The 22,762-nt window shown below is 40.7% G+C and overlaps 3 protein-coding genes across 19 annotated transcripts; 1 reads left to right on the forward strand and 2 right to left on the reverse strand.

Annotated features, from left to right (window-relative positions):
* The first annotated feature begins 946 nt into the window (after positions 1-946).
* ptpn2b (protein tyrosine phosphatase non-receptor type 2b) lies at positions 947-11,240 on the forward strand. 9 transcript variants are annotated; one of them, XR_008342284.1, is made up of 12 exons: positions 947-1,177; positions 1,667-1,757; positions 1,856-1,956; positions 2,906-3,004; positions 4,702-4,845; positions 5,484-5,693; positions 5,812-5,973; positions 7,246-7,454; positions 7,742-7,837; positions 7,954-8,042; positions 8,346-8,507; positions 10,366-11,240. XR_008342284.1 is itself a non-coding variant. In XM_053446700.1 (11 exons), the coding sequence occupies exons 1-10, from the start codon at positions 1,121-1,123 to the stop codon at positions 8,012-8,014; spliced, it is 1,230 nt and encodes a 409-aa protein (XP_053302675.1). In that variant the 5' UTR covers positions 947-1,120; the 3' UTR covers positions 8,015-8,042; positions 10,366-11,240. The 9 variants fall into 9 exon arrangements, 7 of the variants coding, with proteins under 7 accessions (XP_053302675.1, XP_053302681.1, XP_053302678.1 ...); XR_008342285.1 differs by having other exon boundaries at positions 8,346-8,497; XM_053446700.1 differs by lacking the exon at positions 8,346-8,507.
* Positions 11,241-11,880: 640 nt separating this feature from the next.
* Positions 11,881-15,309, reverse strand: psmg2 (proteasome (prosome, macropain) assembly chaperone 2). Its single transcript, XM_053446708.1, has 7 exons — positions 15,115-15,309; positions 14,243-14,414; positions 13,775-13,833; positions 13,393-13,511; positions 13,126-13,305; positions 12,459-12,579; positions 11,881-12,277 (listed from the first exon to the last, which is right to left on the reverse strand). Exons 1-7 carry the CDS (start codon positions 15,169-15,171, stop codon positions 12,197-12,199), a joined length of 789 nt encoding a protein of 262 aa, XP_053302683.1. The 5' UTR covers positions 15,172-15,309; the 3' UTR covers positions 11,881-12,196.
* Positions 15,310-16,497: 1,188 nt separating this feature from the next.
* zgc:136493 (uncharacterized protein LOC692276 homolog) lies at positions 16,498-20,843 on the reverse strand. 9 transcript variants are annotated; one of them, XM_053446713.1, is made up of 7 exons: positions 20,823-20,843; positions 20,394-20,511; positions 19,039-19,417; positions 18,137-18,308; positions 17,555-17,733; positions 17,373-17,469; positions 16,498-17,279 (listed from the first exon to the last, which is right to left on the reverse strand). In XM_053446713.1, exons 2-7 carry the CDS (start codon positions 20,508-20,510, stop codon positions 17,123-17,125), a joined length of 1,101 nt encoding a protein of 366 aa, XP_053302688.1. In that variant the 5' UTR covers position 20,511; positions 20,823-20,843; the 3' UTR covers positions 16,498-17,122. The 9 variants fall into 9 exon arrangements, with proteins under 9 accessions (XP_053302688.1, XP_053302685.1, XP_053302687.1 ...); XM_053446710.1 differs by lacking the exon at positions 20,823-20,843 and adding an exon at positions 20,629-20,739; XM_053446712.1 differs by lacking the exon at positions 20,823-20,843 and adding an exon at positions 20,586-20,738.
* Between the last annotated feature and the right edge of the window lie 1,919 nt (positions 20,844-22,762).

Here is a 22,762-nt window from a genome sequence, read left to right on the forward strand (position 1 = left end):
AAATGTGGGCTCCATCAGAGTTCCATCAAAAGTGTGCTTTAATTTGTTAAACTCAATCGGAACATTTCCTCCTGAGAGCAACTGCTGACTTGACCAATGTTTATCTCCTGGTTGATATACTGCCACCTTGTGTTCATTGCATGGTACTTCCTCATCCATAAAGGGACATAAACAACAGATTTATTAACACGAAGAACTTGAAAATGTGCAAAGGCTCATTAACGTTTTGGAAGAATTACTTTTACCAAAGTGCTCAATGAGCATCAACTTTTAAAATCGTCTGGATGTCCTCTGTAAAATGAATGGATTCAATCAAATTTAAATATCAGTTTTGTATTTTAATAATCAAATTACCTGGGGTTTATCCAGGATTTGTTCATGATCACCTTTTAGAGAACTGATTTTCAATTGGTCTCAAAATCATTGTTGAAAATGCAGAACTCGCCTTCAAATTATGATAAAATAGAAGGTGAAAAGTGGTTAGTTTGTTAGTTTAAGAATAACTTTGTGTAAGAGTAATAATAATAATAATAATAATAATAAAGAACAAAGGTGATATCTGTCTCCTTTGCAAGTGTCTAAGTTTAAGACATCCAAGATTGCGAAAGTGAAATCTATCAACTTGGTAACTGTCTAAATCTACATCAGAGATTCCTCCGATCTCTGACCACAGACGCTGTCACTCGCTCCTTATAAGAAGGCTCACAGCTTTCCGCTGTTTTTCACCATTGACAAGCGAACTGTTCGGCGAAAGTCATATAAAGTGTTGTTTGTTTCGTTTCGTATGGAGCCGTAGTAAACGTTAGCATCAAAACAAACACATCAGAACACAAACCGATCCATTCACACCGAGGAACTCCTTGATTTCTCCTCACGCGGTCTGTGACTCATCGCGTCGCTGGTTGAACATCTTTGTTTAGCTCTCTGACAGCCGCCGAGGGGGGACCTGGCTCGGCGCATGCGCACACGTGGCCTGCTCGGTCGTCTCTTCGGTCGCTAGCAGAGGGAAGCGTCGCCTCTTCGACCCGAAAAAGCTCCGGAGCGCTGCGGGAAAGTAATGAGGTAGAAAGCCGGACAGATAACTACACCAGCCCCGCGTGGAAAACACCCCGCCGCGAACATGGACCAGCAGTTCGAGGACATAGACTCCGAGGGCCGGTGGCAGAAACTCTACTTAGTAAGTCTGTTAGCATAGCTAGCACGAAAGCTAACAGTCGGTATCTGGAGCGCGCAGTTAATATAGCGAGCTAACACTTTGACTAGCTCCGATATCTCTCAGTTAGCGTGTCAAATAGCGATGTTTGTACTTAAGTTAGTGTTTCATGTCTGTTTGGGATGTTTCTAACTGGCTGCTACACGTGACACCGTAACCGCGACCGTGTTGTTAATGTTGAGCATTTGGTTGGTTGTTTCTGATCAGCTGCTTTATTTAGCTCTTCACTTATCCGGCTGTTGTGATTAATTCCAAAACGTTAATTCTCTTCAGCGGGATCTTGACGTTAAACGATCACGAGGTTCCGTTGTTAGGCTGAACTGTGTCAGTTCACTATCAAACTATCATCCCTCACGTCGGAACGTCAGTGTGACTGTGCAGTTCAGTCCCCTGACAAGAAGAATCAGTGATGATTTCCACGCTTTCTAAAAACCCTCGGTTTCCTTTCTGCAGGATATCAGGAATCAGTCCCACGAGTGCGCCTACAAGGTGGCGAAGCATCCAGAGAATCGCAACCGGAACAGATACAGAGATGTCAGTCCATGTGGGTAAACATCTGTGTTGACAGGTCCAACTGTTTACGCACGTCAATTTCGATCTGTTCCTCAAATAAAATGTCCCCTCTCTCTCCGCCGCCGGCAGTCGATCACAGCCGGGTGAAGCTGGAGAACACAGAGAATGACTACATCAACGCAAGCCTGGTGCTGATGGAGGAGGCCCAGCGAAGTTACATATTGACCCAGGCAAGACTTTTTTATTAAGGAATAACCAGAATAGCACCAAGTAGAGCACATACCTCCTACCAGGGCTGAGCAGTCCTACACAGGGCTGTCTGCTTCTTATAGTAGAGATTTGAAACCTGATTAGAGAAGTGGTCTGATAATCGAAATTATTTATTTGACATGAAAACCAATTAAACATATATCATCCTCCATCTACATGTATCTGCTCAGACCTGAACAAATAATGAAAATGGCGAAAATGCCCCATGTTAATGAAAGTGATCTGGGATCCAACCTTTAACTTATCCACATCCAAGGTAAGATTCCCCCACCAAGTTGGGTGGAAATCTGTTTAGAAGCTTTTGAGTAATCCTTCTTACGAAGAAACAGTCATGGGTGGAAACCACACCTCCTTGGCAGAGGGATCAATCATCCATGCAGATCTATAATGTGGTGACTAAGAAACGTATTTATTAACAAAAAGGTAGCAGATACATTTTCTGTCAGCTGTCTATTAGCTGTATAAGGTTGGAGAGTTTATGCAACTTATTTATGTGGTCATATAGATAGAGCTGGGGGATATGTGATTCTTCTGATGCTGTTTCCTTGAATCCCTCAAACCGTACCTGTTACTACCTCTGCTCTTTTTCCTTTTTATGATTATTTACTACTTTAAACTTCATACAGTCTCATACACTAAAAGTAAAGGAGTTGCAAAGTTTGAGACAATGGAGTTTAAAAAGTAAAATATCAAAATGTGTATTTTTGACGCATGCATAACCCGAGTAATCCCAAACATTTTCTTGTATAACTTTCAGGAAGTTCTGTTTGTATTTTTCAGTCTGCAGTACTGAACTTAGCAGACATTTTATACTGTCACCATTTTATACTGTTAAGGCCTCTAGGTTCAGTCTTATCATGGCTGACCGTCGTCATGTGACTGATCAAATTGTGTGCGTGTCGTCCACAGGGCCCACTCAGAAACACTTGTGGCCATTTTTGGCTCATGATCTGGGAGCAGAAGTCGAAGGCGATCATCATGCTCAACAGGGTCATAGAGAAAGGCTCAGTAAGTTCCAAATGAAACACACAGGTTATTGTCTGCTTTGACATCTGGCATTTGTCTAGTGTGCACACACCCACACGCAGAGGCTGCAGAAATTCTAATTAGACCCAAGCAATCATCTCACACCTATCATTCATGCTCATACAGTCATGGCTCTTTGACAGAGTTTGCTGCCTGATGACTGTTAAATTATTAATGCAGCTGTTTCAAAAATCTTACCTTGAATTTAGTTTGAAAGGTTTATTTCTGAGCTTCCCTGGATTACTGGATTTCAGTGTTTTTACTTCAGGTTCACAGGATGAGGTCCAACCGTCTTAAGTCCTTTAATGCCAGGGTCAGGACACAGGAGTTTTAAAAGCCTAACAACTTGGTCTAATGTTAATAAATAAAAGCAGGAGGCTGAAGGAGTCTGGATGAGAACATGGTCATTATCAGCTGCTCTGGTCTCTCTGTCTCTCATTGACTGTTGTTGATTTGTTCAAAAAGCACAATGGTTCTGATTGTGTTTCGGGAGGTTTAAGAATGAAAACACTATCATGTAATCTCGGCCAAACATCAGTACTGGTCAAGGCTCCAGAACCGATTTCTCCTCTTGATTCTCGAGGTTAAATTGTCCCGAAATTCCTGTCATCTGACCCCAGCTTTACTCAAATGATCGTGCGGTGTAATGACCCTGTTCAGGCCTGCGTTAACGTCCATCTCAGGGTAATCCGATCACATGTGGACGGCGCTGAGTTCGTCAGTTCACACCTGGCTTCAGAACGCGTCTCTACATGTGACTTGAATGGCCGCTTGACATCTGATCTCACTTCCCCGCACCGTATGCAAATAAACACGTACGACAGCGCTGCGTGCAAAGACCAAATGTGATGTTGTTTTTAGCCAGACTGTGGCCGACAGGTCTGTTCTCAACGTGTGTGTGTGTGAGAGAGAGAGAGAGAGACCGACGGAGAGAGACCAGGGTAAAGAGGATTGGGTGAATCAATCCGCTGCTGTGCGAAATGAACAGAGCAGCTGAAAACTCTTAGTAAAGCAGCTGGAGTGGATCTTGCTGCGTAATCAGATTCTCCGACTGTGTTTTCTTGGAAATAAGAAAGATAGAGCACCTACTCAACTGATGTCATTAACCTCACAAGGATCTTTTATGTAGGCCAGCTCTCCAATCCTGTAGAGAGGGGAGCTTGCATAATATACTTACCATCATCAACTAACCCTCTGTTCATGGTCTGTTTGCTTGGAAAACACTGAATGGTGTGGTGTTGGTTGCTGGAATAAATAAAGTATCGGTCACAGTATTTGTTTTTAGTACAATATTCACAGATTACTTTCTGCAACCTGAACATTTTAAATTAGATTAATGGTACTTTTGTTGTACTACAGAATGAGGAATTTTTGGCTTTGTGAATCTTAACTTTGTCAAGCTCGACTTGATTGTTACTTTTTCTTTTATATATGATAATAACAACTAATAAAATGTATTTATATATTGTCTTTCTTTAGAAAAATCCAGCTATAGTGCTTCTTTATGTAACAAAACGAAAAGAATAACAATAATTAGGTTAAAAAAAATCATTAATATTTGCTTCTGCATTGGTTATTCAGTAAAATATAAGCTTGCATATATGCAAATACTGATTTGTGTGTAAAAAAAGCACGTATCAGCTGATTTTTATTGTCTTTTTTTCTGTTTTCTTCTCCTGTCACAGGAAAAGTGTGCTCAGTACTGGCCCACATCTGAGGAGAGGGAGATGGCCTTCAGAGACACACGCTTCGTGGTCACGCTGTTATCAGAGGATACCAAGTCTTACTACACCACCAGAGTGTTGGAGCTGCAGAATATTAATGTAGGCCAGAGGATTGTTTAGCATGAGGGGAACTTCCAGTAAATGGTGGCAAAAGAGAACTGAAATGCTTCAGGAGTGTCGCACTAAGACGCTTCCCACAAACCGGTTTTCTGAGGCTTCTTAGACCTGAAATCATCCTTGTTTGCACTGACTTTAAGTAGATGCAACAAATACTTACCCGAGTTTCACTATCTCGCACGCTGAAGATGTGGAGGTGGTTAGTAAATGCAAATGAGATGCAGATAATGCGGCAGAGCAGATTTCTCAATATGAACAACATTCTGCAAAATGCTTATTTTTTTTTATTCTGGTTAAAAAAAAAATTATGATTACTTTAATCATACAAAATATAAAACCTAACTTAAAATAATGCCTGAATGATCACAAGAGAATCAAGAATGAAGTTCACTTGTCCCAATTTACTGTTTTGATGTGTCAAGTTTTTAGAGCCTGTTTAATTGCATGAATTGAAAGTGAAACTCGTAAACGTTTATTCAACTGTCAAAACATTTCTAAAATACTTTTCATTGACCTCAGCCAGTACTGGTGAAATCAGTCTTGAGAGTCTCACTGCAAATACACACGTTTTTTTTGTTTTCTATCTACTAATATAGCCTCTGTTTTTTTGCATTTCACAGACGGGGGAGAAGAGAGAGATCTTCCACTTTCATTACACCACATGGCCGGATTTCGGTGTCCCAGAATCCCCGGCGTCCTTCCTAAACTTCCTGTTCAAGGTGCGGGAGTCAAGAGCGCTGGGTGCCGACCACGGGCCGGCTGTGGTGCACTGCAGCGCCGGAATCGGACGGTCAGGGACGTTTTCATTAGTGGACACATCTCTGGTGCTGGTAAGCCTTGTCTCCGGAGTTCCCCTTTGATCACAACAGACAAATGAGTCACCGGATATTTCGACATTAAGAATTTATCTTGTTTGGCTGAGTCAAATATAACCGCTGTCCTTTGCAGATGGATAAGAGTAAAGACTCGTCATCAGTGGACATCAAAAGCATCCTGTTGAACATGAGGAGGTACCGCATGGGCCTGATTCAGACCCCTGACCAGCTACGCTTCTCCTACATGGCTGTGATTGAGGGAGCCAAGTGCATTATGGGAGACTCCTCTGTACAGGTACCCACATCACACACGCCAACACAGAATATAACCATCATACAGGTACTTTGTCATGTCAAGCACCGGAAGAAACTACAGATACAAAGACCTTGTTTACGGGAGACATAGAGCTTAAGGGCAGTGCGTGACAACGACAGCTTTTCAATGTCTAAACAGCAGAATGCCCCTATGACAAAGAAGATTGTATCACATGGAGTTTCTATTTAACAGGTATGCCTTAGGTTGATTTGCAGAATAAAGATTATGCTGCATGGTATTTAAATAAGTTGATCATTTGAATCACTATATTGATTCACTCATAGGACGTAGAGGACACATTAATACTGGAAGTGTTATAAATTCAGGGACCTCAATATACCCTCATATTTCTTATAATTGACATAGGTCTTCATTTTTATACATTACAGTCTTCTAAAGTTTTTTAAAGTTCTTAAATTTAACTTGAAACCCTCCTGCATCTAAGGCAAAGAACCAACTATTGCCCTGGGCTTCAAGTCCCAGAAAGATGTCTTGTGTTATATTGAATAGAAAAATACCATCTTTCCACAGCCTCATGTTTACATCTTTGCCTTATGTCACTGCCCTCAACTATTTCCTGTAAGATGAAGACAGGAAGAGAAAGACACGTTTTACACGTGCTTCCAGGAAATTTGATGCTACTGTCATTTTTTTAACCCCTTTGGCTCCATTTTGTTTCACCCACTAGTCTTTATAAAGTATAGTAGTTTTCTTTCATTTATATTACAAGGTCTTTATCCTGATCTAAACACACACTGACAATGTGACAATGGGATTCGTTCTTACGCCTAGTTCTCTGCCATTGCCTTCCCTCCTTTCAAGCCTCTCTTCATAGGATAATCATTTTTCTTGGCTGATTGACTTTAGTCAAGAATGTTCGAAGTCAATAAGGAAGTATCACATCACAGTGTTTAGTACAAATCCATGTCCTGAATTGACTTAGCAGTGATTTCTCTTTCTCAACCTCCAGTGTTGTTAGCATGTGACCTTTTCGATCTTGCAGAATAAGGCAAATAAACGTTATCACACAGGAAATTTCCCAAATGTTATTATAACCAAATTCATAAACCAACTATAGGCTAGGGTTAGGGTTTTAATCAGTCTCAATAAAAACCTGGTGGTCTGATTTTATTCAATTATCCAAAGCAATTTAAAAGTCTTTGATCCCTCGGAAATTCTTATGTGTTTATTTATTGCATCAGTAGAAAAACTCGACTCTCTTCCCCGTTTAATGTCCTTGTCCCATTGTAGAACCGATGGCGTGAGTTGTCCAGAGAAGACCAGGAGCCGTCGCCAGAGTCTCGTCTCTCCGCTCAGCCTCCGGCAAAATGTCCGACGGAGCGAGTCAACGGCAGCCAACGAGGGGGTCAGCTGGAGGACGGAGAAGACTACAGGCAGGACGCAAAAGTACCTGCACAGTCCCCCTGCAAGGAACAGGAGCTGGACAGCAGCACAACACAGTCAGTACACTCAGCACAGTCAGTGGATGATGATTGTAATCAGCCCAAGCCATTTTATTTCAGGACATTATTTAGTTTTTAGTTTTTATATATATTTGCTTTGAATTTGTCCGGTGATCATAATCGGATCCAGAATGCAGTTCTGTTTAACCAATATTTCCGTCTTTCAATATAACGCCTGTGTTCTCTCTACTCACAGGTGCCTGGAGGGCATCCTATTTCCTGTTGATGTCATAATGTTGCTGGACAGAGCTGTTTCACCCATTTCCCTTGTATTGTTTTTGCAGCAAGCGACGCAGAGAAGACAGCATCTCTAAATCAGAAACGGCAAAGACACCCCAAAGCAAGCCCAGGACAAATGAGTCGGAGAAGAAGAGAAAAAGGTGATTACATCCTCTGGATCCAAGCCACCTCGTATTTTCGGGAACCAGGTATCATGTTGTTGTTGCATTCCAGGAGGATTTGTCATTCACCATTTCACTTCTTCTTTTGTTGTCAGACAAGTGTCTTCCACAACTCTCTCAAAGTCAATGAATAAAAGACATGAGGCTGGAAATTGACTCACAGAGGGAATCTAGACTTTCCAAAGTATGACTCATCATGCTAGTAGCAAAACTTATTTCTAATTCTCTCTTTCACTAAGTGTGAAGCCACTAGTTAAACATTCTGCCTCTTGCACTAATGTTCTCATGAAGGCAGGAGAAAGTTAGACCTGAGGAAGCATATCTTTCGCTGACTGCACCTCAAAAAAAAAAAAAAAAAAAGCTGCTCACTAAGTCACTTCTCAGAAACCTTCCCTTTGTTGTGTGACATGTCAGTGTTGTTCCAGTAATACAGCCTGCACCGTTTCTGACGAGGTCTCACTCTGCTGTTGTGGTTCTTCTCGGACAGTTTGGGCTGCATTTGCTGCACATGACAAGAGCAGGCCTGTCCAGCGGGGGGCAGCGTATCTTTACCCCCTTCTGAGACAGCAACAACAACCACGAGGAGCACATTTAGAGGAGGAAGTTTGCCCACAGCTTTTAAAAAGAACTCCCACTCTTGTACGTTGAGGTGTGTGTGTGTGTGTGCGCCTGTGTGTACTGTCTGTTGTGTTTTTCTCTTGGGGTTTTGTTCTTCTCTTTGTGATCGCTTGGCTCCTGCGGTTTGGAGGTGTGTTGATTTTGGCTGCACCCAAGCATGGTGTGTGTGTGTGTGTGTGTGTTTGTGTATGTTTGGCGTGTGTATACGTATACTCGTGGTTTTAATGGTTGTTGAAGCTCTAAAATATCTGGTTCACATGGAATAATATAAGATGCTAATTTCCACTGTGCATCAAACAGTAAAGTCGGATTTTATTGAGTGAGCGAGCACAAAACACGTTTACAATCAGCAGCCACTGCTTTGAACATGAAACTACCACTATTATGTGGGCAAGTAAGGTGGATAAGACACAATTGTAGAATTACTGATGATCCTTTGACAACCGTATTTAAGTTAAGTCCTTAAAGCAGACATATTATGCTCATGTTCAGAGTCATCGATTGATCTGGGTCGTTGAAAAGTTTTACTTGCTCTTATGTTCAGAAAACGCATCACTTTCCTTTTACTATCCATTGCTGCAGCTCCCCATTCAGCCTCTGACGAAAACACTTGTTTTTAGCTCCGGTCTCTCTAAGACTCCGCCACCAGATAAAGCACAGTCTGCTCTGATTGGCTGGCCGGCCGGCCCACTCTGTCTCGATTGTTCAACTGTTTCCAGCTTGTATAAGAAATGTCGGCCTCCTCTCTCGCTTCTCTTGGCTTTGTCATCAAATCGGCCGGATCACTGATGAGGCCTTTTCACAATCTGTGTTCTCCGCAGACTTTAACTTTTCAGACCTTTTAAATGCTCAAAAAACGATTATAAAACACTAGTAGAAAGAAAAGTTGAACGAGCATCATACAACTCCTTTAAAAACCATTTAAGAGTAAATCCTTTTCCTGGTTGACGCTGTCAGTCTATCGTATCAAATGAACTGGAGCTGATGAAGGTTTGTTGTATGTTCCTGTTTTGTTTTTTTCTGGTACCTCTTACTTTCACAGTTGTGAGGTCATCGCGTTTCTTTAGAACCTTCGCATGGCGGTGTGGAAGTTTGAATTTAGATTTTGGTGTTTGATTGTCACCAGGGGATTTATAGTCAGGTCTATGATGGGTTTTGTTGATGTTAAAAATGCTGAATGACCTGTTGAAAGATTTGAAACTTTATGTTGTTGCTTGTTGTAAAGGATCATGTTAGATATTCAGGGCTACAACTTTTACAAGCTTTTAATATCTGCTCATTTAAAGACGGCAGTACAGGAGGCCCCAGTGCTCATCTCAAGTTCCCAGAACTCTTACACAGATCAATAAACGCAAGATACTCTATTTACAAAGATATGAAACAGAAGAGAAGGGAACATTTGCTTCATATTTGACTTGAACTAGTCTCAAAGTTCTTGACAGGGTGGTTTTTATGTTCTAGCTCCACCAACCCTTCCCCATCATCCTTAGACAAGTCCTAGTTTAGCTTAAAGATAATAAAAACCTAATTATTTGCACGATTATAGAGAGAAATATTTGTAATTTACAGCTGAAAACGTCTGAGCAGTGTGACAAGTTGCTTTTTAAACGCACAATGGCTGCTTTTGCTTCACTGATGATCAATCTAATGATTTGGACAAAGTGATCTAAGACGCTGGATTTTGCCACCTCCCCTATTATCAGGTGACCCCCCCACCCCCACCCCACCCCCCTTTAGATTCACACTCCCTGTGGTTAAAGTTTTTACCCCTGACGCTAGCCTGATTTTTGTGGCACAAGCTGCTTTGATCACTCTTGTGCTTTACTCACACTTTCGGTAGAAAAGAGTCTCTAGTTCAACCTCTTGAAATATTTTGTGTCTTGTGACAGGGCGAAGACCAGCGACTGCTAACCACCTCCACCTGGGGCCACGGGACTACAGCTCTGGCAGCAAAGCCACCATCGGCAGGGAACTCCAGCTCCCTCCTCTGAAGGAGCTCTGTCCTCCTCTTCCTCGACTCCAAACCACTCTTCCTCATCTCCACCTCAACAGCCAGCTCTCCTCTCTGTTTTTTCCATCGCTTACTTTCGCGTGTCAGCCCAACAGCATTATTCCTCATGTCCCTCCCACATCCTCCTCACAGCTTTCCCATAACTACTCCTCCTCCTCCTCTCTGAACTGTTTACAGCAGACACTTTAACATTCTTTGAAGAGCGCACATTCAAAAAAGACAAACACACCAGCTCCCCCCCCCCACAGCCCGGAGTCAGGAAATCATTACTTTTGCTTTAATATTTTTATTTACAGCTTTGTCTCTCGCTATCTTAAGCTTCTTTGCAATGACAACATTAGGACAGACAATAGCAGTGGCTATGCATTGCTAATTCGTAATGGTGTTCATGTGTATTTTTTAGTAAAACCTTTTTCAGAGACAAAAATGATAAATGTTCTATTTTTTATAAGAGATTACTTGAAGTTTTTCACAGTGATGGGGGGGGGGGGGATCAAACGACAAGCTCTGCCGCCTCCGCCCACATGAGAATTCAGTGGCATGTAATGTTTTCACGATGTACATAGTGTTCTTTTTAAAAGATGTGTGTAAAAAAAGACTTATTTTGTTGCACACGATGTCACAGATTTGAATACAGTAGAAAGATGATTTGATGACTCGTTCTCCTTTTTAAATGAATTTGTCTTAAGCTTTTCTCTCCCTTAGAGTAATCTAAAAAAAATAAAGCTGGTATCATCTAGTTTAACTAACAAACTGTGTTGCACTTTTTATTTAACACAAATCTGCATCTTATGTAAAGGAGGATGTAAAAGCAGTTATTCCAGATTTGGGGAAATAGACTTAGTTTTATAGTTGGTTGACGAAATAGATTTGTATAATCTAAATGTGCTATATTTATACACGTTTATTTCACCAGTCTTTGAGGCAGAGTAGGTTTCCCATATTTAGTCATTTAGTTAAGCGATGTCCATGAGCTCCAAAGGGGATTTTTAATTAACTACAGACGAGTGAGGTTTAGATATCTAAGTAAATGAAAGTATTAAAGCTACTGATGAATTTAGGACGAGACGACGGAGTTCTCCTTTTCTGAGCCAAACTTTAATTTTATGGTTCCTCATTGAAGCTGACAGGACATTCCTCTCACACGGCAGGAAAACCACAAACTGGGCAAAGCAGCAGTACAGGTCAAAGTATGACTCACTTCTGATATTCTGTCACCACGATGTAAGATGTTAAAACATGTCGTCGAGAGGAATCAAATTACAGAGAGGTGGGACTGCTCGGAATAAAGCGTGGCATCTGGCCAGCCACTTTCGGTTAAGTAGGTGGAGGCGAGGTCCAGTGACCGTAATACAAACAAAGTCTTTATCTTTGTGAAAGCATTCAAACTGGATTCATGTAAAAATCTTTTATTGGGGGAAATAAACATTCAAATTCTGCATTTCTACAGTATTCCACAAATGCACATCTGGGTCAAACACTGTACATAATGTAATATTTGTACATCGAAGGAGTATGATTCAAATAAAGGAAACTGATAAGTGTGTAATTTAATATGGGGTTATTTGTTCACACCGGGGACCTCAACAATTCATAATTTTTTAAGCATACAGTATTATCAGACACAAAAACCTTTCAATAAACAAATTTCTAAAATGCGAATGTGTTGTTGCTGTAGGATCATTATAAGCAAGGTAAACAAGTGTGTATTAGAACATTGCAGGAGGGATGCCGCTGCCAAACAGAAGACTCCAGGACGGTGGGATCTTCCATTTGTTGGGCTCTTGGCTCTGAAACAGGATTGAGACAAACCGATTTAGTCTTAAAGTTATAAAATTTAGTCAATAGACATTTTTGCTTGGACATAACTGTGATATACTTTACTTTAGTTTTCCTACTAACTGAGGACTATTGGAACAATAAACAACACTGCAGTATGAAAGGTCTCGTTTGCTCCTATGCGTCACTTACAGGGTTGTCCAGCAGGTGGAGCCAGTCATTCAGGTGGTTGACGAGGGTGAAGGCGTCTGGAATGTTGTCGCCCTCCGAGCAGAAGAGCAGGATCACAGCCAGTGGAAGATCCTCCGCACAACTAAACCCAACATCAAACACACACAAGATAAATATAAATATAAACCTATAATCACATCATATCCTTTCAGTTATTTAATTCTTTCTCAATAAGTTATATAAGGATATTGAATTAAATACAGGAAAATAGTTTTTGTGTTCCTGATAAGCTGGAAATGTATAGGCATCTGTAATATACCTCTAAAGTTTTTGTGGTGAAAAGATATCAACAATATTGTGTGACATGGCTTTAAAGAAAAATGATCAGCTTCCTGACGCATTGGATTGTTTGATTCCTGGAATTATGGCTCCAGTTTTTATAAATAAGAGTTTATGTATTACACCAGGATACTACATAACCAGCTCAACACACATGTTCAGTTGCTGTTATTGGTTAATTATATAGAACCATGTTTCATGTTGAATTGACAAACATCAGTTACAGCTGCATTTTTAACGTAGGCATAGAAACATTACAATTCGACTAGAACCATTTCGTTTATGTACAACCATGATTTGAGGTCTGTTTGAATTTAACCAGCCGGCTGATGCAGCTCTTTAACTCCACCTGTCTGTGTAGAGTCCTTTGGTGATGCCTCCTCCAGGGATGCTGAGGCGCGACTCTGCGTTGGCCTCCGTCAGTCCAGGGAACGCCGGCAGCTGCTCCATTTCCCTCCAGCCCAACTCCTTCAAGGCGTCTGCACTCACCTTCAGCAGCGACGGAGTGACCAGGTACCTCAAAGGAGTGCTGCAAGGCACGCAAATACAATTTCTATCAGACTTGTGATGTAAAGAGAAAGAAATGCAGGGATGACGTGAAGAATGCTGTTATTACCCTTTCATCTGTTGGTCGTCCCTTTGGTAGGCGTGGCTGCTGGACAGAATCACAGTCCGGGAGAAGCCGCTGGTTTTGATCCAAGACACGATCAGCTGACGGAACTTTTTGGATTTTTTCTGCAATTAAGATTAAGGTTAGAGCCACATATATAATAATATATAATTCATTCTGGCTTCATGTAAACACAAACTCCAATATACATAGAAATTAAAAGATACCTTAAAAAATAGCTTATACGATTAAAAAGATGTCAAATGCAAAAAGAGGAAATAACAGATATTCTTCATGTCCCTTCTTCGACGATAAAATGCTTTGGATCATAAAATGTGTTTGGAAACAGGTTGAGAGAATCAGCTGATGCAACAGACTGTGGTTTCACCTGAATGATTGGTGCTCTGATCTGAAGAACGGCCAACTTCAATTCTGGCGCCGTGTAAACTGTGGAAGAGAGAAAGTCGACAGGTTAATTCTTTGGACGTGTCGGTGGCTACTAATAAAACTGCTGTTGACCTGATTCACAGTTTATTCAAAGTGTCACCGTTTCATCTACGTGTGAAAGAAACTTCATTCAGTATTTTATTCTAGTCCTTGTCAACAATTTGATGAGAATGAAAAGCAATCGTCACTTGTCAACAAACGAAACAGCTTAATCCAAATCAGGTGAAAAGATGGAAGAGCTACTCTTCTCTGAAAACTTACAGATCAGTGCGGTTTTTTTAGCTGTTTATGGAGATAGCTGACCATACGTTCACAAAACAATCCAGCCTTTGTTATTAATTATATTAGAAGGATTTCAATAAGTGTACATCACAGGTTCAAATTGCACATGAAGGCTTAGAGACGCCACCTTCTGCGGGGGTGTGCAGCTCCTCAGCGTCCTCTCTGCAGGTGCTGTACGGGTTGTTCCCGGCCATCGGGATCAGACAGTCGGTGTGTATGTAGCCCACTAGCTTCATGTTGAGAGTGGACACCAGGAGGTCCACCGCCAGCTGAGCCACGTTACCGACAGCCACCGCCGGCTGGAAGGAAAAAAAACAACAGCAGATTTGGAAATATGTGAGGATGTGGATGCTTTTATTGTCTTAAATTGCAGGAACGGAAAAGACCATGTCGGTCTGGACTGAACAAGCGACATGAAGACATCAACTTGGGCTCCAGGTCAGTGTAATGGGTGTTTTTCACTATTTACTGTTTATTTATAAAAACTAAACAACTAAATCATGCACAGAGAAAATAAATAGCAGATATATTAATGATCAATAAACATCAATTGCAAACCTAACAAGGGCGGTTTGAGTTATTATTAACACTTAGGGCTCCTTTTAGAAGATGGCTCCTCCTTAGAACTTAATGTATTCATATTCTTTTTCACCTCCAATCACTTTAAATTCATTTAACCGTCATCAGAAATACAAAACTCATTCATTGACACATTGACGCATTTTAAACAACAGATGAATCAATTTTGTTCAATTATTTGTACTTTTAAAAACTTAAATGAGGCTAATGTGTGTTTCTCGGTGACATAAATCAAAAGTTACATGACTTGCACAAACGAGACAAACTCTAGGACAATAGAAATATGTCCAGATGTAATACAAAGGCACAGATACGACACATTACAGGACATTTTCCCAGTGAAATACCGAGTTTGTTCTCAGGCTGTTAAAAACGCAGATTTTATAAATGTGGGTGTTTTCTTCCGGATGTGGGACTCACCATGACGAGGGTGAAATCTTTGAGGGAGGGGGGAGCATTTTCTGAGGAGATAAACATGGCGCCGTTCAGGGAAACTAACTGAGCCACGGAGATTTATAAATTAAACTGAAACTAGAAGTTCTTCAGACTGGATTCACTTATTTTCATGCCCGGTGTTGAGGTCCTTCTAGAGTCACAATCCCCGTCCGCTGCTGATGATTCGCCCGCTTTGGTAGCCTCTGTAGATGCCTGATGTATATATTCATAATTACAAAAAAACAGGTAGAATTAAAATACGATAAATAGTAAAACAACCTTTCACAATCTGTGTTTATCTGTAAACACGTTTTTTGTGGTAAATATATTCGACATAGATTTAGTTTTTTATTTAATTTTAATCTGAGATATAAACGGTTACAGCCTCGCTAAGATTTACTCACGTGTTCTCCAGAAAGAAGCACAATCATAATGAAAAATAGGAAAATAGCAATAACAGTAATACTAATAATAACTAGTTAATGGGAACAATATGTCATTTATTTGATCACCGAATATAAACTAGAAGGTTTTGCATGAATTTTCAGAATTATATTAAATTAAATGTGTCCCACACTGTGATTCTTATGAGGCGTCAGAAGCCAAGGTTGGAAACTACTACGATTGGTTTTTAAAGAATGTTAAAACATCCAGTATCTAAAATCCAAAAATATAAAAGTAACTTTTAAGCAAGGCTGTCAAATATATTAGGATTAAGATGCATTTATTTGTTCCAAACACATGCACAGATATTAACAGGCACACTCATGCAGGTAGGGAAATTTAACCTCTGCTTTTGACCCATCTGGTGCAGGACACACAGAGCAGTGAGCAGCCATGTACGGTGCCCGGGGAGCAGATGCTGGGGGAGTAAGGTGCCTTGCTCAGGGGCACTAGACAGGTAGGAAATGTAGTAATTGTAAAGTAGAAAATACAATGGTTTTCTCTGAAATATGTATCAAAAGCAGCATAGAATGACACACACACACACATACACACACACACACACAAACACTTTTTATTTATGTATTTAAATTTACATAGTGTAAGATATTGTGCAATGAATAGGTGGTGGAAGTCCTTCCAATTGTAGCTGTTGTAACCACACCTATGTAAATTCATCTATAATATCACCATGTGAATATGTCGATTATCGGTAAAAGAATATAAATAACTGTAAATACTGTATTTTATCTGCTGCATAAAAGTGTGCACTGATTTTGATTTGAATTTAGAAAATCACGCTGAAGAGGAAATGCATACAAACGTAAATATTCTGAAAGCTTTGTATTAACAGTTAATATCAGTGAGGATCTGATACAAAAAATTGTGTTGTTCTTGTAAAGAAAGACACAAGTATCAAGGAAGTAAGTCTAAATGTGCCATGTTCAAGATTTCAGGCAGCTTTATTATTTTTTTGTGTTACAGTTAACACATAAACTTTACATATGAATGAAGCTATCTACAACATAAAACATTAAAATCTTCATGTCAGTACATATGGCTAAAGGACTCCCAACAGCCCTTAAAGATAATGGACAGATGTTAGTTTATATCCAACACAAAGAAAAAATACATCAATTATTTTAATGACCTGGTCATCACAGTTATTGTGGCAAATCATTAAAAAATAAGACTTAAAACTCGACAGGTAAAAACTAATTTAAGGGGAACAAAATTTAGTAGTAGTCATTTTAAATGACGTCTTTTATGCTTTTTACATAACACGTGTAACAAATGTCTATTTATCATCTAATTATTGTCTTTTATTGCTTATTTATTTGACCTCCTTAATCTTCATCTTGACGTCCTTCACCGACCTCTGTTTGTTGACCTGTTATTTTTGACACGTCTCATATTGGATGTTGTTGAATTGCTCTTCTTGGGATCCATAAAGTTGTCTGAATCTAAAATAACTTTTCATGACTTTTCCTTGGTCGAGACACTAATACCAACAATTCAGTGCTTCATCACTCAGACAAATGATGTACTTTCATTTCGGCCTGACTTCATTGGGGACGGGTTGTCCTTTCACTGCAGCCAGAGCGCTTTCTACCATCTTCTCCACCATCCGTCTGGTTGTGGCGTAAGTGTTGGTGCCGACGTGTGGCGTGATCAGCACGTTAGGAAGAGTGAGTAGAGGATGATCCCTGCACCAGAGAAAGAAGAGGAGGAGTTCAGTTCCAAACCATCAGTTTTGTATCTTTAATGTGAGTGTGTGGGTTATTTGAGACAGACGAGACCTTGGTAGAGGTTCAGGATGAGTCACGTCTAACGCGGCAGCTCTGATCGTCCCACACTGCAGAGCTTTCACCAAAGCGTCCTGGTCCACAACCAGACCTGTGTGAGACACCAAGAACAACAATAGACATATTGAAACAACCTTAACATGGATTTGTCTTCGGTCTCTTTACATCGTCCTCACCCCTGCTGATGTTGACCAGCGTCGCTGTGGGTTTCATGAGGGACAGCTCTCTGTGGCTGATCAGCCCGGTGGTCTCAGGGGTCAGGTTGACCGCCAGCGTCACAAAGTCCGACTCCTTCAGAAGGTCGTCCATGTTCTGACAGTAACTCGCTCCCACCGCTCGCTCCTCCTCAACGCTCCTGGACAAACAAAAATAAACTAACACTTTTAACTTAACATTGTCATCCGCAATAATATGCCTCCCTGTTAAGTGCATTATTGAATTTTGACAATTTATCATTAAAAAAGATTATCATAATTTTTTTAAACCTTTATTGTCTAGCTACACAACAAATAACATTTCAGGACATGTTGTGCTTGATTTAAAATAATATTCAAATTTAACACAATTGTGAAAAGTTTATCTTAGGAATTATTTTTTCGAAATTTGCAAATTAATTTAGAAATATTACAATTATTCTTGAGTGAGTTTAGTCTTTAGAGAAAATTTAAATTAGTCTACATGTGAACATCTTATCTTTATTTACCCTCATGTCCATTTTTCATGTCTTTAAATGAACAGATTTGTCTTGAAACATTTACCTTCTGTTCCTGTTGTGATACAAGATCTTCATATCAAATCCTTTGCTCCTCCGAGCTATTTTGTGTCCGATGTCTCCCATTCCAATGATCCCCAGAGTGGCCCCTGTGACTTCAAATCCCATCAGGCATAGTGGTAAATGGGTCGTCTTGGGGTCAACGGCTAATTGGTGACCTAAGAAGAGAAGGATGGAGACCCATAGAATCAGCTCTTCTTAGGAGGTTGTGTTTTGATGGTCGTTTGTCCGTCTGTCAGCAGGATCACTAAAAAATTACTGAACAGTTTTCCATAAAAGTTTGTGTTTGGACACCACCCAAAAAAGAAGACATCACATTTACAAGCAAGACCAGATAAATGGGCGGATACATGGAATATGGTGACAAAACAGTCATCGGTCATTGGTTGAAGTTTGTGCGTTAGTCTTTAACATCTTTCTGGAATTGAGTAACTAACCAAACCTGATTGATCAGTAACAAATTCATATATACATTAAACACATCTGTCTTAATTTTAAGAGCAATATTATGCATTTATTAACTCATTAATTAGATACATCTTAAATGTTTCCACAGACAAACTAACGTCTTTTTCCCAAATGGATTACTTTTTTGAAGTTTAAGGGCCTTTAATTAAACCATTTGACCAGGTCACTGTATTAATTTTCTCCTTCAATTCATTGTTAAATTGATTTTTTAATTTTTATTTCTTTGTACCTCTTTTATTCTAGACTTTTTGAATCTCTAATTTGATCTTAAAGTTATTTTTAAATGATTCTTTCTGATTTGAAATTGATTTCTTTTTATTTTGTTCCTGTACAGCTCCTTCCTCTGTGTGTACACGTGTGTATAAAAGAGTTGCTCTAAAAACTATCTGGCTTCACCATCCGGTCGACCTATGACCTCACCTTCAACAACCCTCCGTGCCGAGGCCAGCAGCAGAGCCATGGCCATGTCCGCGGTGGCATCGCTCACGACGCCGGGCGTGTTGGTCACCTTCACCCCGAGGCTGGAGATGTACGGCACATCCAGGTGGTCGATGCCCACTCCTCCGTTGGCCACCACCTTCAGCGAGGGCAGAGAGGTGAGCAGCGAAGGCTCGGCTGCAGGTTGAGCGTTCCACACGAACATGGCCTGGATTTTCTCACTGTACAGCTGAGGGTTCTGTGAAAAGTCTCTGTGGCAGACGATGTGGAAATGCTGTTTCATTATATCAGTGACTTCTTCCAGGTAACCCTGCTCGCCCACCTCTGAGAACAGAGCCCACGGTTTCTCCTCGGCCATGACCTGGGACAAGAGGAGAGAGAAACAACAAGAATCCACTGCATTACTGTACATTTTTCATGCATCTGTACTTTACTTAAGTCGATTTTTATATTGCATTTCATGTTGCTGTTGTTTTTTTCTACATTTAATGATATTTCCAGTTTATTAGAAATGATAGGTTATCGATAAGGAGAGGGGAATGGTTCCAGTGATCCAATTAAAGCCGGCAGGTAAGATTCAGCAGAATCACTGATGAAAGGAAGCAGCAACAATGGTTTAGTCCACAGTACTTTTACTTATACTACCTTAAGTATATTTAAAAGCAAGATCTTACCTTTACTCAGATAAAAAAGGTCACATTTTTATCGTTTTATTTGTACTTTGACTGAAGATTATAGTCAGAATAAAAAGAAATAACCGATCAAAAACCTCAGATAAACTGGTTTTGTACTTTACTTTAAAAAGTTTTTCTCCTGCTAGGTAAATCATTCAGGATCTTATTCTCTTCTATGTATCATCTACTCTTCGTGAGGTCATGTCACTGAGTGACAGCCACAACCGAACCCGTTGAACCCGTTCTTTAAAACACTGATCGATTAACCGTACTGATGACAACTAGAGACGCACTTCAACATCAAACGTGAATACAGAGAAATCAGCAGGTTGGTAAAGACGCACAGAGTTTATGAATGAACCGGATTACACTCACTCACGCGCTGGTGTTTTGATTTCGCTCTGTATTTGACCCAGGAAGTAGTACTCAGGGGAAGGATTTCAAAATAAAAGCTTTCTAACAGCGGGAACAGTGACATGAATAATAATAAAAAAAAGTAACAACTCTACTTATACAACAATAATGATTATAATAATAAGACTTTAGGTTCGGACAGACAAAGTAAATACAGTAAGAGAGCTAAGAGAAAAATGTATTAGTACCAGTATTAGTACATTTAATGGAATCTAATGGCAAAACTGTTCAGTGCAATTTGAACTTTACCTTGGTATGTTGCAGTCGAGTTACAGATCTGTGCAGGTTTGTCCCTTTAAGAGTCCGGGATGCTTGAGTTGAGCCCAACAGTTTCCTCACACACCGGATAAAGTAGAGACTTCTCATTCTGAAAGATAACATATCAATGTTTTACCATGTATTTTGAAATGTTACACTACAAGCAAACATCTCTATACATTCCTGCAAAGCGTCCACAGGCCAAACTGCGATGAAAGTGAACTACCCTTTGCTTTAGATGAAGATTTAAGGAGAGGAGGTTAAACCTTCAATCGACACAAGTGAACTGGGTTCAGCCGGAGCTGCGGGGCAATGATTGGTGCAGGAAGCGAAGCCCTGAGACTCAGATCAAGGGTCAGTTACCACCCCACTGTCCATAAAGAGACAGTACATGACACTGACTACATATGGTTCACCAACCTTCCCAACCGGGAAAACACTGCATGTCTGGATATGTCACCTGCACAGTGCGTCTGAGGGCTGATGCATGAGAGATTTCCAGTCAACTCAGAGTGTGTATGTGTGTGTGTGTGTGTGTGTGTGTGTGTGTGTGTGTGTGTGTGTGTGTGTGTGTGTGTGTGTGTGTGTGTGTGTGTAACTGTAGCATGTTGTGTGTGCAAACTGACTCGCTTGCAGATTTGAAGTTGTGTCTGGTGCGAAGTTTCCCACTGTTTCAAGATATGGATCTGAGGTATTCAAACTCATATGAGAAATGCCAGTTGAATAATTTAACCACTAGATGTCGCTAACGCATTGACCTGTGTCTTTGCAGCATGAAATCTCCTCATGTGTTTTGAATCTGAAAGTCTCCACAGCATCCACTGAGTGTCACAGCCCTCATGGTCATTATATTCGCAGCAGCTCATCACAAAATAATTAGTGAACTCTAATCAAATAGCTATAATGTTCTCGACAAGGCCTTCTCCTACTGTTCACAGAGTCTTGCAGCAGGGAAGTTAAACCAAAAACACTTGGTGAGAACCTTTAAATTCTAAAATGGCCAGATGGTCGGTGGTTCGATCCCCAGTGCCTCGACTCTGTGTTCCAGAGTGTTATGAATTTTTAATACTGGACTGGATAAATTACCCCTGATAGCTGTACTGGCAGTGGATTAATGGTGTGTGATAGAAGAAGGCCTCACACATGGAAGCACTGTATGGAGGTGTGTGTGAATGCCACTTAAACTGTTGGTGGATATAAGATTGGGAAAGTGCACCATGAATACCGTCTATTTATCGTATTGTTTACTGAGCTGTAGAGCTTTTAAGATTATTGCTAACTAATAGTTGTTTAGTAGACTTTTAGAGTATTATTTTAACTCTTACAATAATTTTGCAAAGAACATTTTTCATGCAGCTGCAGGAGTTCACAATGGAAATCTGCTGTAGCCACTTTTCTGCCACTGTGTCTTATAACTCTCTTATATATTTAATGCAAGTGTGTGTTTTTGTTTCTTTGTGTGTGTGTGCGTTTGTTTCCCTGCAATAACTCAAGGCATCAGGGACGGCCATATGTGCTACTGATCAGCAGCTTACCTGGTTTCCACTGTTTCATAACCTCGTCACCTTAACATAGGTTATCTGCTCCTCCTCCTCCTCCTCCTCTCCTCCCTCAGTTATTTGACTCTTCCTCGACACCTGCGTCCGCCCATCCTCACTTCCTCCTTACCCCTCTCCCACCTGGACACTCCTGGCGCCTCTCCTGTCCTCCCCTTCTCCCTCCTCTCTCTGGATCTCCACCGGCTCTTCTCCACCCAGATATTCCCCCTTCTGCTATCTACTGTATACATGAGTCTGTAACCTTCCCTCTCTGTGCTGGGCCAGGAGTCATTTAGGCCTCCATTAAGCCAGCTCCGTTCTCCAGCCAAGCTTCAGTTCCATCTGCCACTGTGTCCAACAGCAGGTGGCCTTTTAGCAAAAGTGCTGACTCACGTGGTAGACTCTGCAATTATATCTCTGCTTCATTACACAGCATTTTGGATCATGCCGTCAGTGCTCTTCCCTGATCAATAAATTTCATCGGAAGTGCAACCAAAGTCACATCAGGAGGTCAAGAGGGAGTTTTTTGTATTTCAAAGGGGAGTTTCTTCCTTGTTTCCACTCAGTATTGTGTCATGTTGCATGTCACACTGTCATGTTTGCACACAGGTGAGTGAAAAGGCCCAAAGTAAACTCTGGCTCGGACTCTCATAGATTACTGATCACGTAAATCCACAAACTCATCCTGACACCACACAGCTTCAGAGAAGAACAGGTATACCCACTCCTCTGAGGGGATAAAAAATAAAGCTCCAAAAACAATGGAGATGACTGTGCTGGTTTGTAAGTGGTGTTTGTGCTGCGGTGTCCCATCTACTTTCT

This window comes from Pleuronectes platessa, chromosome 18 (assembly GCF_947347685.1).
Source record: "Pleuronectes platessa chromosome 18, fPlePla1.1, whole genome shotgun sequence".
Classification (NCBI taxonomy): Eukaryota; Metazoa; Chordata; class Actinopteri; order Pleuronectiformes; family Pleuronectidae; genus Pleuronectes; species Pleuronectes platessa.